General features: G+C 37.8%; 1 protein-coding gene across 1 annotated transcript; it reads right to left on the bottom strand.

Moving 5' to 3' along the window:
* Positions 1-1853: 1853 nt before the first annotated feature.
* Positions 1854-11389, bottom strand: smad6a (SMAD family member 6a). Its single transcript, XM_073836146.1, has 4 exons — positions 10086-11389; positions 8963-9019; positions 8755-8832; positions 1854-2620 (listed from the first exon to the last, which is right to left on the bottom strand). The coding sequence occupies exons 1-4, from the start codon at positions 10777-10779 to the stop codon at positions 2079-2081; spliced, it is 1371 nt and encodes a 456-aa protein (XP_073692247.1). The 5' UTR covers positions 10780-11389; the 3' UTR covers positions 1854-2078.
* Between the last annotated feature and the right edge of the window lie 7410 nt (positions 11390-18799).

Genomic DNA, 18799 nt, shown 5'->3' with positions numbered 1-18799 from the left:
CTTATTATCTACATCACTGTGGAAAAAAAATATTTCTCAGCTTTTATTTACATTTGAACAAAAAGTGTCATGTCCAAAATTATTCATACCCTTTGCAAACTGTCACAGTCCATGGAGAAATCCAAAGTTCTATACCATTTCAAATAGTCCAAGCTGTTTTAAAGCATCCTAATTACCCTGATTCATTGGGAACAGCTGTTTTAATCAACTCAACAGGTGAAAAACAGAAGCTCTCTGCTGTTGGTTTTTGCGACAGTCATGGATAAGACATTGCTCACAAGTCAGGAAAGGGCTATAAGACCATATCTAAAGGTTTTGAAGTTCCAGTGGCTACAGTGCCAAGTATTATTAAAAAATACAAGACGTTCCGCACTGTGAAACATCTCAGAGGACGTGGTGGTGAAGTGGTTAGCAGCCCAAAAAAAATAACTTTCCAGCGATATCGTATACTATTTGAACTGAACTGACGATGATATCACTGAATTCATTGATGAACTGCCTTTAACTGAAAATTGATTATCTTCAATAATGCGTTACTTACACACTATTGTTCTGTTTAAATACTGTGCAGTTGCTTTGACACAATCTGTATTGTTAAAAGCGCTATATAAATAAAGGTGACTTGACTTGACTTGACAAAAACATTAACGTTTTGCAGTGGCCCAGCCAGAGTCCTGACTTAAATCCAATTGAGAATCTGTGGAGGGAGCTAAAGATCAGGGTGATGGCAAGGAGACCCTCCAACCTGAAAGAGTTGGAGCTCTTCGCTAAAGATGAATGGGCAAAAATACCAGTGGAGACATGCACAAAGCTGGTCAGCAATTATAGGAAGCATTTGATTGCTGTAATAGCCAATAAAGGCCTTTCTATTGATTATTGAGAAGGGTATGAATAATTTTGGACATGCCACTTTTTGTTCAAATGTAAATAAAAGATGAGTAAAAAATATTCCACAATGATGCCTTGTGTGTCATTTCTAAATAAAAAAAAATGTGCTGGTTGAATAAAAGTAACATTATTCTTATTTATATTTATTTATTTCATCAAAAATCCAGGAAAAAAAATTTAAATATTGTAAAAATAACTGTTTTCTGTATAAATATATTTTAAAATGTAATTTATTCCTGTGATGCAAAGCTGAATTTTCAGCATCATTACTCCAGTCTACAGTGTCACATGATCCTTCAAAAATCACTGTTGAAAACATTTGTGCTGCTTAATATATATATTTTTCAGGTATCTTTAATGAAAAGTTTAAAAGAACTTTTATTTAAAATAGAAATCTTTTGTAACAAAAGTTTGTGGTCAGTATTTTTTTCTCTTTTTTCATACTTTTATTCAGCAAGGATGTGTCAAACTGACAAAAAGTGATAGCAAAGACTTACATTGTTAGAAAAGATCTTAATTTTGAATAAATTAAATTAACCTTTTATTCATTAAATAATCCAAAAAAAAAAAAAAAACATCACAGGTTCCAAAAAATTATTAAGCAGCAAAACTGTTTCCAACTGTTTAAAAGTGATAAATCAGCATATTAGAATGATTTCTGAAGGATCATGTGACACTAAAGACAGGAGTAATGGCTGATAAAAATTCAGCTTTGCATCACAGGAAAAAAATACATTTGAAAATATGTTAAAATAGAAAACCATTACTTTAAGCTGTAACAATATTTCACAACATTACAGTTTTTTCTGTATTTTTGATTAAGCAAATGCAGTCTTGATGAGCAGAAGAGACTTCTTTAAAAAAAAAAAAAAATTTACTGTTCAAAAACTTTTGACTGGTAGTGTGTATATATATATATATCTCAATGTTATGTATCAATGTAAAATTCACACAGAATTCCAAAGTGCATTTCTTTTGTTTTTATTTCCTCTGTCCATCCATAAAGACATTGCACCATACATAAATAATTATGTTGTAAAAATGACTCAGTATTTACAAGTATTCCATATAATACGTTTATATAAAACTTTATATTAAATTTAGATAGATTACATTTGGGATTGTGGCTGTGAGTGTCTGAGCGTTTGTAGTGAGCACTGTATATGTCTGCGTTTGTTCATGTGTATACGTTATCTGTGGTTGTTCAGTAAAATCTCTAACCAGCATGGGCATGATGTAATAAACTGTCTTGAGTAGCACGGTCCCCAGCCCTTGGCAAAACTGATCCTCACACTGTTGGGGTCGTACGGCCCTTCCATGTGCACCAAATCGCTGGGGGGTTGAATTTGGCACGACTTCTCATAGTCAAAAACCTTTATGGAGTAGCCTGGCATGACTCTCCTCACAGTCAAACTCAGGTAGGGGTGATGTTCCAGAGTCGGGGAATTCACAAAAATAGGGTGCTGACTGCGGTTGTAGGCCCAAACTCCATCTGGCTCTTTGCTGAGGAGGATGCCGTGTCCGATCTTGCCACGGGTGCGCTGGACAGAGGTGGAACGCGGAGAGAGGGGGAGCAGGCCCAAGCACAAGCCTGTACCCTGAGGTAGGTCATAGAAGATACTAAGAGAGGCGTCATGAACTGGGTACAGGCGGCCTACGCGTGTACGAAGCTCCCAGTATGCCACGTTACACCAGTGATTCTGAGCCAGGGAGGAGGGAGACATACTGGCATCTGTGGAGTGAACAAATACACGTAAGAAACTTAGAACATATAAAACTGAAGTACACAAAACACACAATACTAGTCATAAAAATGAAATTTACTGTAAAATGCGGACATTTTAAAAATGTTCCAAAATCATGTTTTTTTCATTACATTTCATTTTCATGTATTCCAAGTAATATCCAAACTGCAGTTGGGTTGTTTTGATTAAATAATATAATAAAAACATGACAACACAATAAAAAAAAACATGATTTATGAAAACTAATAAAAACTGAGTTATGCGTTTTTGCAATTGAACTCTTCATATTTACCAGAAAAAAAATATAAACACAGTATTTCTGAATAAATAAATAAAATAATAATACATTTTTTTTATAACAACAACCAATTATGCTTTTGATTATTTTGATTATTAACATTTAATAAAACTATTCAAAAAGAATCCAGAAAATTAATGGAAATCACTGAATTTGGTAAAAATAAAACTGAATTTGAGAGAAAAAAATATTTCATAGGGCCTTAAAAATTTAATTTTTGTTCAACTTCTAATAAATTGCTGGTAAATTGTTTAAGTTTCATGATTTCAGTTAATTAGACATGCTTTTATTGTTTAATATTTTTTTATTTAACTATTAAAACAGTCTAGAAAAATTTAAATGAAATCCAAAAATTAAACACACACACACACACACACACACACACACACACACACACACACACACACACACACACACACACACACACACACACACACACACACACACACACACACACACACACACACAAAAACAAATTTAGAAAAATAAAATCGATATCATAGGACCCTATGATACCAATACTTTTACAGGCTTTTTTCAAAGAAAAGAGTTGCTATCTACAGCATTTTTTCCCATTTAGTTAAACATTTTTGAAAATATATTTATTGTAAAATAATACACAATATATAATTTAGTTTTTTTAATAATATAATTAGAGGCTAATAAAAATAAATAAAAATAATAATAAATTGTCATTATTATTGTTGCTGTTAATATAACTATAATACTGGATAGCAATGATTTTAGAAATGTTATCATCTGGCATGTTTATATTATGATGATATACTAATGTGTATTTTCCTTATTAAACAAAAAAAAATTTGCTAAATGTTTTTTTGTAAATAAATCAAATAAATATTAAAATTTAATTAAAAAAAGTAAAATATTTAATTTATTTTCTTATTTATTTAGCCAAATTTGAGGCTGATTACTTAAAATATATAACAATTATTAGGTTACACTTTATTTTAAGGTGTCCTTGTTACAGTGTAATTATACATTTAAGCACTGAGCAATATTAATTAACTACATGTATTTACTATATGGTTAGGTTGAAGATTTGGCTTAGTGCTACTTGCATGTAATTATTCATAATTAATTGTTTTTATAATAGCAAGTACATGTAACTTGTAACAAGGACACCAAATAAGATGTTAACAATTATTATTGTGGTTGATATTACTATAATACTAGATAAGAATGATTATAATCCAAGACAAGCTGGTGTTCAGTAATGTGCATTCCCCCTATTAAATAAACAAACAAATAAATAATAACAGTCACATCAGGTTTTGTGTTTCCAAAAGCCACTAGTGTCTGAGCGGCAAGCTTGCTTCTACAGTAATGTGCTGTCGTGACAAGCAATGTCAATGTTTTGACCGCTCTCATATCAGCTCCCTTATTCTTTTTGATGTTCCACAGCACATACGCACTCTCTAAATCTCCAATCCTATCAGGAGACGATTCGAAACTGAAGAAGTAACGACCCCCACTAACAGGCCCAAATCTGTCATCTCTGACTCTAACACCCCCCGCTCCTGCCTCAGCATTCCTCTCTCCCCGCGCGGGGCCGACTAGGGCCCCCTCTCCCCCTCCGAGGGCCAGCATTCAGCTCTCTGACCACTCAGTGAAGGCTCGCGACCCCCTGACCCCCCAGCCGCCAGCCTATCCAGTCTGATTAACTCAAACACAGACTGATGGCATTATTTTGCTTCACAGGCTCTATTGAGGGAGAAGATCTAAAGCCCTGGGCCTGTGCCCTCATTCTGCTCAGTCTCAACCCTCTCTGGCCCAAACAGACAGCAGAGGACACACTGTTAAGTAGGGGTGGGAATCTTTTACCATCTCACGATTCAATTCGATTCCGATTCTTGAGGCCACGATTCGATTCAAAATCGATTTTTGATTCAAAAAGATTTTCGATTCAAAACGATTCGATTTTATTCATAATGATTTCTAATCGGGTTTCTGATCTTGATCTACTCTCATCTGCTTTGCTATACAGAATGACAAACGGAGACATTAAAGTGTCTTTTTCACATTTATTAAGTTCAATTCTCAGGGAAGTGCCTTTTATCAAAAATTTTGTTTTTTGCTCGCTCGGAGTTGGCAGGGAGTTTCGTGAAGCACTGCAGTGTGCGTTGGTCTGCAGCTGGCGGCTGACTCTGCTCCGTGTCGCTGAGCTCCGGGTGATGCCTAGTAATATGAGCACGCGCATTTGTTGTGCTGCCGAAGTACTTGGTCTTCGTTTTGCAAAGCTTGCACACTGTGTGTGTCATGTCCAGCGCAGTGCTTCCAGGCATTCGGTAAAAAACGAAATGACGCCAAACTTTAGCTTTAAGTGAAGACGGGGATGATTGGATCTCCCTCTCATCCATATTTGCTTCCTCTTTGTTTTAGTGATTTGCGGCGCACGCTTACGTTCAAAAACCGGCTGCGTGGTGACGTCAGTACAGACCAGTATAGGCTAGTTACAAAAATGGAGGCGAACAGCCAGCTGATTTTATTTATTTATTAAATCGATTCTTGGACATTTCAGATCGATTCTGAATCGTTGCAAATGAGAATCTAGATTTTTCTTTGAACCGATTTTTTGGCACACCCCTACTGTTAAGGCCGAGACACACCAACCCGACGCCAACCAACTAGCGCCAATGAAAGCCGACCGTTTTGTCGCCTCTAGTCGGCTGCGTCTGCGGGCATCTGGGCAATTAAACTGAGCTCGAACACACCGAACTGACGAAACCCGACTACAAACTAGAAGGTGCTTTCTGCGCATGCGTGAGGAGATATACAGTGGCATACCTGCAGATGGCAGTAGTCTATATTTTCATTCCAAGAAGAGAACCCGGAAGAACCGCCGCACGGTTTGCATAGCGTTTTCCGTTATGTCGTACAGCGCTGGCCTGTCTTGGATCAAATTGATCAGCTCGCCTTCAATAGCTTCGTTCCACACAGCCATAGTTGGTTTCGAATTGTGCAAATTGCGAAATGATGACAGCAAGCCGGTTCCCTCTTGACTCGTTAATTTGCGGATTACGTCACTTCACGTTAAAGTCCTCCACGCGCTCTGATTTGATGTCTGAACAGCCAATCAGAGCGCTCTCTTTCCCAGACAGCCCCGACAAGCCTGACGCCGATTCAACATGTCGAATCGGGCAAACTTTGGCTGACGCAAGCCCGACGAAAGCCGACGAGAGCTGACGTACGGAACACACCGAACCGACGCGCTTCACCGAGGCCCACCAACTGCCCGACGAGGCCAGACGGCCTATCGTCGGGTTGGTGTGTCCCGGCCTTTAATGAAGTAAGTTTTGTTTAAGCAGTGGTACGGAAATACACAATCATTATCTCAGATTCTCTGGCCGCTCACTTAGTGTGTGCTTTCAAATACATAAAAAAAACTACGCAAGTAAAAACTAAAAGGAAGGATATCATTTTCATAAGGATTTGCATAAAACTTCCTGGATTTAAATCAAATGCATTGGAAAAATAATGCAAAAGATCTTTTCATCTGTGAGTGCCTCATTGTTTAAGTTTCACATTTAACTTCCTTTGATTTAATGTAAAGACATGCAAATCATATATTTGCTGCCTAGTTTAATTTTGCAAGCAATGCTATTGTATAAGAACTTTCATGTTTAGAAACTTTAATACTTTACTCTGTTTTGCATGCACAGTTGTTAGTGCCTGCAAAAGCATTCTTGGTGCTTGTGTGCCTAGCCTAAACCAACACCACAAAATGAGGGGGGAAGGAGAGGATGGAGTCTTGTCTGTCCTGCTGTGCCAAATATTAGATCTCCCTCCACATATTAGGCCCTTCCACTGAGCCAGTGAATGGTGGGGGAGCTTAGAGGGGTGATAATGGAAATGCCACGATGAGAACTGCCAGAGAACTCTAGAACACTTCCAGTATTTTCACAACTCTAGAACAATAGCCGCGGTTGAAATTGTTCGGCTCCAAAAGTAAGCTGTGCGTCTACAGCTTTGTTCTAAAATAACGGGTCAACTCACTCCAAAATGTAACTTCTATCATTTACTCACCCTTGTTTAAAACATGTTCCTTCTCTTTAAAAAAAAATAAAAATAAAAATTGGACTGCATATTGCATGGACAAAACATCCTTCAAAACATAACTCCTTTGGAATGACATGAGGGTGCGTAAAAGATGATAGAATTTCATTAATGGATGAACAATCCCATATGCTTCAATTTTAGTGACATAACATGCACATTTCCTTGCACTGGGGGACAGATTTGTACAAGTATCTGTTTTGCAAGTCATTTTGTTGCTCATTCCTCTGGATGATGAATTTGTGGTAAGAGAATTGACTGCATATTGATCTCTATCTAAGATGAAGCTAACAGCTTGTGTCAGGATGAAAAAGCAAAATGATTTCTGCCTGTCACAATACTGAGGAGAAACTGAGAGAAATATGCAGGCAGACACATGCAATCACGCATAAACGCAATTACAATAAATCACCCCAAAAAAGTAACTAGATCTAAAAAGCCGTAATAAGCTTGTCCTTTAAAAAACAGGGGCAAATCATTTTTTCAACAATTGATAGAGTCGTTCTTTGTCAACATCTGCAAAGAATCTCTGCAGAGACAGGCAGGATTTCATTAGTTAAATTGCGTGTTGGCCTGCGCTCTGTCAGGAAGAGGGGAAGCCACAGCGAGGCCTGTAATTTAAACCTTATTTTAAAATGCGACTGGCTGGCTGTGCCAGGGCTTGCATTGCAAAACTCAGCAGGAAGCAACAACATGAAAATAATGGAGGAAAGAACGTATGTGACACACCAAAAGAGGATCTTGTTCCTTGTCCTCAGAGCTCTGAGACACACACAGCAGATAAGAACTCAGGAGGCCCCGAGTCCCCCTGTCAGCATCCTGACAAAACTGCCCATTGTTGCTCGTAATCTAATTTTGCCTCAGTGCTGAAAAGTTGGTGGATGACGTCTAAGAAGTTTTGGTATATCATATTCAAACTGGAGAAAGTCAACCTTTATGTTAATTATTCTCCAGGGAAAACGCATGTAACACATGCTTTCATCATATTAAAAATATCTTTAAAAACAGAAGTGATTAAATCAAGAGAACCATAAATCATATGGCTGCATAACCGCACTACAGCAACAAAAGAGAATGAAAGAAAGCAACAACAAAACCAACTCTTGCATTCAGACAACGTTACTGCTTCAAGAACCATTAAAAAAGCACTGTGAGTTTATGTTTGGAGGTGAATGTATGTATGATAGAGGGAGGAATGCTTAGCTGACCATATGCTAACAAAAATAGCATGGATAAGCTAACCATTTGACAACAGCAAATTGCAACAGCCAGCAACCTCAGGTCCAAACCAAAGCATCACATTCAGTATACACACTAATGTTATAAAAAGAAAAGTTTGGAGTTTGTTTTTGAAAGAGGTTTCTTATGCTAACAAAGTCTGCCATTTTTAATCAAAAATACAGTAAAAAGGTAATAGTGAAATATTGTTACAATATGCGAAAACTGTTTTCTATATTTATATACTTCACATTATTTTTACGCATTTAAAATAAAATATTTTTACATTTATTCCTGTGATGGCAACGCTATATTTTCAGCAGCATTACTGTTGGTGCTAATTATTATTATTATTAACGCTGAAATTGATTGTGTTGTTTAATATTTTTGTAGAAACTGAAATATTATCAGATTCTGATGAATAGAAATGTTCAAAAGAACAGCAGTTATAGGTTTAACAAAGGCAGTAGTTACTGAACATTCTTTTTCCTCTTTTAAATGCATTAATTTATTAAAGACTTGCACACCAACCTGAATAGTCCTGTGACATGCCACTGAGTGAATGCGTGGCTTCGGTTTCAATATAAGGCAGCATTGGGAGGGAAGAATCTGCAAAATGACAAGACAAAACATTAAATCTTTTCTCCATTTGACTGCTGTTAAAAAAACATGACATACCGGGTTACTTTATTTTAAGGAATCTTTGCTTACTTTAACTGAGGAAGACAAAATTACTTACTCAGTGGCTTGTGTTCTGGTAAGGGGGAGACATGGGAGTAGGGAGGAGGTGGTGTGTCTGAAAATAGGGAGAACTGAGTTAGAGTTTTCTTTTAAATGAGCATGCCTTTCAAACTGAACACATCTTTGACTTTTCAAAGCTGTATGATCAGACCTAGACCTAGATATCTAAAACTGCGACAGTGTTTGGCACGACTTCCCCAGCATTTCTACAGCAAATCAGAATGTTCCAGCCGGTATGGAAATTACAGATGAAGAAGAGCATCCATCAAAAAGACAATGAATGTGTTATCATGTGTCAAGAATGCATGGAATCCAATCAAAAGTGACCTGTTCTGAATCACATTATTACAGCGGGTGGAGACAGTTCATGCAAAACCCTTCATGTAGTGTAGTGGACTGTACTGACATTTTGAATGCATACCAAAGTTTCTTGTAGGACTACAGTGCAAATTCTGCAATACTGCTTTAGACATTTACTTTTTTATAAATGGTCATGAAGTCACTAAACCAGCATGTTACGGTTAAAAGTGTGTATTCTTTCTTGACCATCTTCAAAGAAAAAGAGCTGAATTGATTGAACAGTTATCTACAACTGTTCATATATACACAATGTTAGGGTAGTGCTTTTTGTGAATAGGGAGGGAGCAGAGAAATTGAGAATCCCAGAGGGATTCTAGTTGGGAATTCCACTTCCTGAACAGGAGTATCACTGTCCAGCTCCCCTCCCTATCATTCACCCACGCTTCTAGTAAAAATCACATTTATATTAGTAGTAGTAGTAGTAGTAGATTTTTATTGTCATTGTGCAGTAGTACCATACAACGAAATTTGCTTGTGCATCCTCTAAAAATATATTACTATTTATATTAGTGTAGTACTATTTAAGATGGTTTTAGCTAGATAAAAATGGTCTTATGTGGTTTAAGATGGTTTCCTGGCCTGGGTAAACGTGGACTTCCTAAAAGTGCCCTAGAAGCATCAAACAGACCAGCCTAGATTGGTTAGGAGACCAACTGAGACCAGCAAACAAGTTCTGCCTTTTTCAGCAGGGTTGAAACACACTTCAAACAAACATCAAAGTCATGATAGCCTTGACTACCAACAATCACAGGTTTGCTTACCATCCTTGACTGGTCCACAGACGCGACTGTAGTGATGGGGGTTGCAGCAGAGGGTCTGGCTGTCCTCTGCCCTGAAGCTCTGACAGTGACAGAGCGGTTTGAGGAGAGAGGAGAGCCGCAGGTCTGGCCAGCGGAAGAGTCGACACAGCAGGTACTGTGGAGACACCAGCTGACCTCCAATTCGCACCTCAGTCTGTGAAACCAGAACACATCCACTGGGCATCCCGCCTTGGGACTCCACAGCTTCCAGTAAAACATCCAGAGACTTCTCTTTCAACTTTTTGAGGAACGCATAAGTGCACTTCTTGAGTTCTTGCTCGGTCACGGCACCATTTTTCCGTTCCCTGCCAGTCAAACTGCTATAGTTGTTGTGATTCCTATGTTCTAAGCGACAAGCTAGTCTGTTTTTGCCTCTGGGGAGGTCTCTAAACAAACAGCACGTTACTGTCCTGCCCTCGCTCCCCTCGTTGAGGGGTCCATCGTGTTCAATAAGGATCCCCGGTTCCCCTCGTTCCTCTACGCGTTTGCTACACGAGTCCACATTGTTTCCCGGTGCGTATTCCGTTCTGGGGATCTTCTCCGGGTTGCTGTCACTCCAGTCATCCGGACCACCATCGCCCCCTTCTTTACCTGCGGTGACCAAACGGCTTCTCCAGAGTCGCCGAACCAGACCCGTGCGTCTCGTCCTGAACATACGACAATTTAAACAGTTTGCATCCGTTTTTCCTATGTTTGGTCAGAACCGCGGAGACTCCAGACGCTCCTGCGCTCGCTGTCCGACATCAATGATCTGTGCTCACATGCACAGCCAAGCAGAGCCTGAGCAAAGCCCAACATTAGACTCCACTGCTACAATATATCAACACTGTAGCAAATGGATGGCTATAATAATGATAGTGCTCTACGCGAAGAGCGGTGCATCCAGTCTGTAAACATTCCCCAACAAAATGAGAAACTTCTTGTTGAACAACACGAAATGCACGATATGCAGAAAAATATCTTCGGTAATCTCCGAAAGAGCCCCCTTTTCAAGCAAACCTTCTGCAGCAGTTTAATGACGCCGAGCACATGAATGGATCTCTCTATAATCCTTATTCATGCTCCACGCTCCTCGCGGAAGAAAATGATTGTGTTGCGACGGCAAAGTGGTCGTTCCGGGTGGATAGACGGACGTGGGATGTCTTGAGGTTTCGGTCCGTGTTTCGAGCGAGATTAATGGGATTCTTCGATGGTCTTTCGCTGTTTCACTCTCTTTCTTCTTCAGATACACACACACACGGGGCCCCTGAGGAGAGCAGTGGAGCCATTGGTTGATTCCCATCATGTGCTCGTCTAGACACTTTGGCGGCTGTGAGCCGCGCTGATTGTTGCGCAAACACAGTATCAAGTTTCCGAACTCTTAAAGAAGCAACATGTACCTGTGTGTGTGTGTGTGTGTGTGTGTGTGTGTGTGTGTGTGTGTGTGTGTGTGTGTGCCATCGACAGAACACCAAAATGTTACTGCTGCAATGATTTAGATTGTGCAGGGGGAAAAAGATATTTCATGATAACAAAATGTTACTGCTTTAATGATTGCGGTTGTGCACAAAAAAAAAAAAAAAAAAAACGTAGTAACCTACAATAATTGAGACCCTGGAGCACAAAACAGTTATAAGATTTATACATCATCTAAAAAAAAAAGCTAAATAAATAAAGCTTTCCAGTGATGTATGGTTTGTTAGAATAGGACAATATTTGGCCGAGAACTGTTTAAAATTGAAATCTGAGGGTGCAAAAAGATCAAAATATTGATAAAATCGCCTTTAAAGTTGTCCAGATGAAGTTCTTAGCAATGCATATTACTAATAAAAAATTAAGTTTTGAAATATTTATGGCAGGAAATTTACAAAATATCTTCACTGAACATGATCTTTACTTAATAATGAATTTTGGCATAAAAGAAAAATTGATAATGTTGACCCATACAATGTTTTGTTTCATTGTCTGTTGCTAAATATAGCCTACCCACGCTACTTACAACTGGTTTTGTGGTCCATGGTCACAATTGCATCTAACTCCTCAAAGTGGCAAAATCATTAGTTACAATAAGAAAAAATCAATTAATTTATTTAGTTATATTTTTTTATTTTTAAATAATAGAAATACTAGTAGTAGTATTACCATACTACTATTTAATTGTTGTGCGTAGTTCATGGACTAGTACATTCTATAAATGCTGGGCTAAAAACAACCCAGCTGGGTAAAATATGGACAAGCTAAGTGTTTGGGTTGTTTTGACCCAGCAGTTGGGTTAAATGTTTAACCCAGCCTTGTGGGTAGTCATATTTTACTCAACTATTACTTAAAAATTGCTATATTTCTTGTTTAAAATTAACCCAAAATAGGTTGAAAACGAACATTTAATAATATGTGCAATAAATGAACATTTATTATTAAGTTGATTAATCATTAAATAGTAAGCATTTTTAAATTGCTTATTAATAAATGTTCATCTTTTGATTATTACTGATGCCTCTAGTAATTATATGTCTGTTTTTTTTATTTTTGATTCATTTTAAGCCAGCCAGTATTTTTTAAACAATAGATGAGTTAAATAAAACTACCCAGAAATCTGGGTTAAACATTTAATCCAAAAGCTGGGTCAAAACTAAAAACCTAGCATTTTTTAACCCTGAATGTAATAGTCGCATATGAGTCCCTCACTTGTCCTCAGTATGAAAAGATTGTTGGAAAGGGTTCAAATACACAAAATACACAAAAATGCTGTGATTTGTGGGAAGTGAAGGATTTTTCTGAAGAACAGCAGGCAGTTTAACTGATTAACTGATCAAAATATCACTAAACAAACAAACAAACAAAAAACACGGCTGTGGATTATTAAGGTATCAAGTGTATGAAAACTTTTGAACAGGGTAATTTTTGTAAATTCAACTATTATTTTTTCTTGTGGACTACACAAATTTAATGTGAATTATCTTATTCAGGTCAGTACTAAATAAAAAATAACATGCATTTTGTATGATCTCTCTTATATTGGTAAAATAATTAACATTCATATTTTTCAGATTGTTTATGAAGTGTATATACTGTAATATATAATAACCCATTTGATATTAAGCTTTCTTCTTCTGCACTGGTAAATGATATACCCTCCATAACAGACAATTAGAATGGTGAAAACCCTTTTTGCAAAATGTCAGCATTGAGAGCAAACTGCATAGTGCTCTTCCACTCCTACTTCAGTGGCAGAATCCTTGGGCTTTCTCCCTTCACTTATCATCGGGGGTGATAACTGTTGTAAGCCTGGCGTCAGGCTAATAATTGCAGCAACTCCCATCAAGTCTCTTAGATAGTCTATCAGCAGAAGTCTGGAGCAGAGACAGAAAGACCAGCACCAAACCACCACCCAAAATAACCCCAGTCCATCCAGTCCGGACAGACGTGGTCTTGTTGATGGGGTCTAGCAAGACCCAACAGGAATAGCATGTCAACAAGCCCCTTATGCCTAATGGACCTTAGGGAGAGCGGCGAGACAGTGGGAGACAGAGAAAGAGAGCACTCACATCCCTTAAGGCCTTTCCTCGCGTCCATACTACATACTGGATGGCGCTAGTTCCATGAATACTGCCAAATGCTCTAGAGACAAAAACAAAGTCAAAATACATTCAGATGGCAGAAGTTCAACAGATAAAGACTGAATATTAGACGAGTTGATAAAATATCTCCAAATCAACTGAATTCACAATCAGACAATGTGAAGAAGCCATGTGATTTCTGACTGCTAATGTGGCCTATGGTAGCAGGAAGTCGTAGCCACAGACAGACATTAGTGTCTCCTGTGGAAGGTTCTGGCAGTCAAAACAGAGTTTCGGCAAGGAAAACCTCATTTATGGTGAAGACAAGGAGACAGCCAGAGACTTAAATGAATGTCTGCTGTGTAAATGTGATGCTTCTACGTGGCAGGAGTATGTGCATATGAAAAAAAAACTGAATATCCTTAACAAAAGCAGAATGTTAAGTTCTCTTACTTCTCTGGAAAGTTTCATATTATGGCTACAGCATTTATACTGTTCGGAAATGTTTACTGTCAAAATATTTTCTGTACCTGACAATATTAACATTGACAAATCCATAAATATTTCAAAGGAATAGTTAACCTCAAAAAAGAAAATTCTGTCATCATTTTCTCCTTCTTATATTGTTTCATACCCATAGACTTTTTGTTAATCTTAGAAACACAAAGTTTATACATATATTATATAATATTTTTAATGAACCTACAAGATTTCTGTCCCCCTTTATTTTAAAAAAAAGGTTGATTCATATAAAACAAATCTATATGAATTAAGTGGTTTAATCCAAGTCTTGTGACGAGATATTATATAATTTAAGCTTTATTTATATCTGAATTTTAGACATCTAGCACGTCACACATGGTAAACACAGAAGCTAAAAGATTCTAGAAGAAAACCTCACTGGTTTTCATGCATCACATTCGCATTACGCATACACAAACTTTCATGTTTACCATATGTGATGCCGTCTATGCTTGTGTCTATATGTGAATAAAATCCTAAATTAAACATGTTTATCATATACAGCCATAATATCTCTTCACAAGACATGGATTAAACCACTCGATTCATATGGATTCATTCAATTCAATTTTGGTTACACAATTAATAAACTAAGATTAATAAATACATCTGCTTTCATTCAATAAACAATAAGTTAATATCAAGTACATTTTAGACAATTTGTATGGCTATTTGTTATTTTGCTCCGACAAAAAAAACTACAACACAGTGGGTCTGCATCATTGTTTCGTTCCTGAATTAATTGGTACAGTCAATGGGTTGATAAAATGACTCAAATGACTCTCTTATAAAGTCACTTGTTTTGCTTCTAAATGAGTCAGAGATTTTGATCAGTCAAGTGAATGATTCAAATGACTCACTCCTAAAGACAGTCATTTGCTGCCACCTACTGGCATAACGTAATGTAATGTAATGTAACCTGTAGAAACTAAACCAGAACTAATTGTTATTATAAAATAAAGAGGTCATAAGAAAACACACCACTGCAGGTTGTCAAAAAGTCTCTTATGCTAATTGAATTTCCATTTATTTGATCAAAAATACAAAAGTAATATTGAAATATTATTTTAATATACTTTCAAATATAATTTATTGCTGTAATGCAAAGCTGAATTGTCATCAGCCATTACTCTAGTCTTCAGTGTCACACGATTTATTAGAAATCATTCTAATATACTGATTTATTACTTATATTATCACTGTTGGAAACATATATGTTTTTGGAACCTGTGATACTTTTTTCAGGATTCTTTGATGAATAAAAAGTTAATAAGAGCAGCATTTATTAAAAATAGAAATCTTTTCTAACCATGTCTTTTTTACCATCACTTTTTTTTTTATCAATTTAACACATCCTTGCTGAATAAAAGTATTAATTTCTTTCAAATAGAGAAAGAAAGAAAACATTTATTGACCCCAAACTTTGAACAAGGTGTTTATTGTTTTATAATTTTTTTAATAGATTTTAAATAAATGCTGTTCTTTTTAACGTTTTATCAAAGAATCCTAAAAAAGTATCACAGGTTCCAAAATAAAAGCAGCACAACTGTTTCCAAAACTGATAATAAATCAGCATATTAGAATGATTTCTAAAGGATCATGTGACACTGATTACTGGAGTAATGATGCTAAAAATTCAACTTTGCATCACAGGAATAAATTATTTTAAAGTATATTAAAATAGAAAACTACTATTTTAAATTGCATTAACATTTAACAATATTATTATTATTATTATTTTTTATCAAATAAATGCAGCCTTGATGAGCAGAAGTCTTATTTTAAAAGCATTAAAAATCTTACTGATCCCAAACTTTTGAGCGGTAGTGTATGTATGTATGAGCAAGTCTTCATTTATCCAGATTCAGTAAAAGAACACCAATACAACAACCCACAATATTCAATTTAATTCCTGTAGCTAAACAGCATGTCCAAGGAGTATGTAATTCAAAGATTATTTACTCCTTGAATATACAACAGTCTGCACTGCTGTGCAAAGCTGACTCCTTCCATTCATTTAGTGTGCTTTTTAAGCATGCCTGTTGTTGGCTCTGCAAGCGAAAAGAGAATATCTGAGAACCCGAGGAAGGAAGTAGGCTAAAAACAGAGGAAAGGGAGAGAAACTCGGCGAGATCAGGCCACTCTGTTGCTGTAGCTGATTGTAGTCTAGTCTAGTCTCAGAGCGCCTGGCGCCGACGGAGCAGGCCATAAACTTCTAGACGATAGAGAGAGATAGAGCTCATACTCTTACTTGTGCGAGTAAACAAAGAGTTTACTTCACTTAGCGTGCAATTCACTTTGCATTTGTGCAGCACAGTCGATGCAAATGAGGTTATCTTGTGCCTCGTCATTTCAGAACTATTATCTTCACAGTGGCACACAAGACTAAATGATTACAATAACACAGGTAAAAACGTGTACGACTCTGGACCTCTGCTGAGATTCAAGTACGCTTCGGGGGAAAAAGAGAAAGAAAAACAGAGACAGAGATGCACAAACACAGACAGAGAGATATGAAGATTACAAGTGTTTGCGTTCATCAGTAAACCTGCATAACCAGAGACAGGCGTGTCCCGTCAACAGTAATAGACTTTGCGTGCATCTGTGCCAACCGGTGTTTACGTCAGTGGGTACAAAGACCACATCTAATCTCCAGGAGAGAGAGACAGAGAAAGAGGACGAAAAAGGGAGAAGACCGTTCCAGGGGCCAGCAGGGCTCCTCGGGGTGAGCTGAATTAAGTGAGAGATCGAGAAAAAGAAATAGAGAGAGCGAGGAGTGGAGAGGCAGAGAGGAGAGAATAAATCAATGGAGGAGATTTGAGACAGGAAGACTATGGCGTCAGTACAGGCTGGAGATAAGGGCTTCAGTTCCATACACAAACACACTTGTTCTCCCGGGCCGAACAGCTACACATACTTTGTCTCACTGTCAACTGACCAGACACCCACAGGGCCTCTCTGCTGGTGCTTTTCATCACCGCTCAGGCACTGCTATAGGGAGTTTATGCTTCCTGCGCTCCCTGACTTCCCATGTTGAAATGCCTACCCCAGTGATTATGACTATGTTTCATTAAAGGGGTAGTTCACCCAAAAATTAAAATTCTGACATTTATTACTCACCATCATGTCGTTCCAAACCCATAAGACATTGGTTCATCTTTAGAACACAAATTAAGATATTTTGATTAAATCCAAGAGTTTCCTGACCCTGCATAGACAGCACTGCAACTACCACATTCAAGGCCCAGAAAGCTAGTAAGGACATCATTAAAAAATTCCATGTGACATAATTTTATGAAGCTACAAGTATACTTTTTGTAATTGAAAACTACAAAAATAATGACTTTGTTCAACAATTTCTTCTCTTCCATGTCAGTCTCCGTCATACATTCATAAGAGTACCACATGTGGAGCTGCTGATGCAGTAGCCAGCGTTTTTATGTAGAACGTACGTCTCTCTTAGTTGTCTCTCCATATGTATATTCTGGTTCAAATAAGTAAGGCTGGGCAAAAAATTGCAAGTCATCCTCTCTGTTGAAATCTTCTGCTTCAAAACAAGGCAAAGCATATCTGGGTTCTTGTGTCAGAAGCTACCAGAGTTGTCAAAAAGTACAGAGTTTGGTACTTTCGTTACTGAATTTTTTAAATGTCCATTTCCCGCTCACATTTGAGCACTGTTGAGCCGATTTTTAAACATTGCTGATTGGCCATAGGGTTCACATGCTTAACAGATATGAATGTGACTGATTGATCATTGCAGCCAATCAGTCATATCTGTTGAGCATGTGAACACTATGGCCAATCAGCTGTGTTTAGAAATCGGCTCAACAGTGCTTAAATGTGAGCGGGAAATGGACATTTTTAAAATTTCAGTACCGAAAGTACTGAACCTGTCAGGGAAACACACGGATTCAGTTGCAGGTACAACTCAAATATTTAACTAACTCCAAAACACAAACAGGGTAGAAGGCTGGGAGCCGTAATCAAAGGCTGAGAGGTAAAAAGCGTGGAGAGATTAGACCACAAAATCCTAGCGTCAATGCAGACGTCAGTCCCGACGCGACGTCCAAATGTGGAGAGAACAGAATCCTAGCATCAGTCCCGACGTCCAAATGTAGAGAACAGAACCACGGCGTCAGTGCTGACGCAACATCAGAGTGGGGAGAGAATAGAGTCCTAGCGTCAGTGCTGACGCAGCGTCGGAGCGGGGTGAAACCTGTTGATGCAGCTGAGCATAAGGCTCCGGTGACAACAAGGCAGGAACTGGGGAGCAGGGATCTGGGATAGCGAAAGGCAGAGAGGGTAGCAAAAGAAAAATCAAACAGAAAAACCTAAACTGTACTTGGAGTCTGAAAAACCACTGCAAGACATAACAGGACACGAGCAGAGTCTAGCATGATCTCACAACAACGGTCAGACACAAGACTGCAGACGAGAGGAGCTTAAATGGGGGAAGAAATGAGGCCTAACTGGTCACAGGTGTGACAGCAGCTAATGAGATAATGAAGGGGAGGGGGAAGCACAAAGAGCACATGGCAAACTGTCAAAACACACATGCTCCAGACAACAAACACACACACACGACAAAACCCGCCAATCAGACTAAAGTCATGACAG

The sequence above is a fragment of the Garra rufa genome, chromosome 3 (assembly GCF_049309525.1).
Source record: "Garra rufa chromosome 3, GarRuf1.0, whole genome shotgun sequence".
Taxonomy (NCBI): Eukaryota; Metazoa; Chordata; class Actinopteri; order Cypriniformes; family Cyprinidae; genus Garra; species Garra rufa.
The sequence above is the reverse complement of the archived record's forward strand: the minus strand, read 5'-3'. Positions and strand labels throughout refer to the sequence as shown.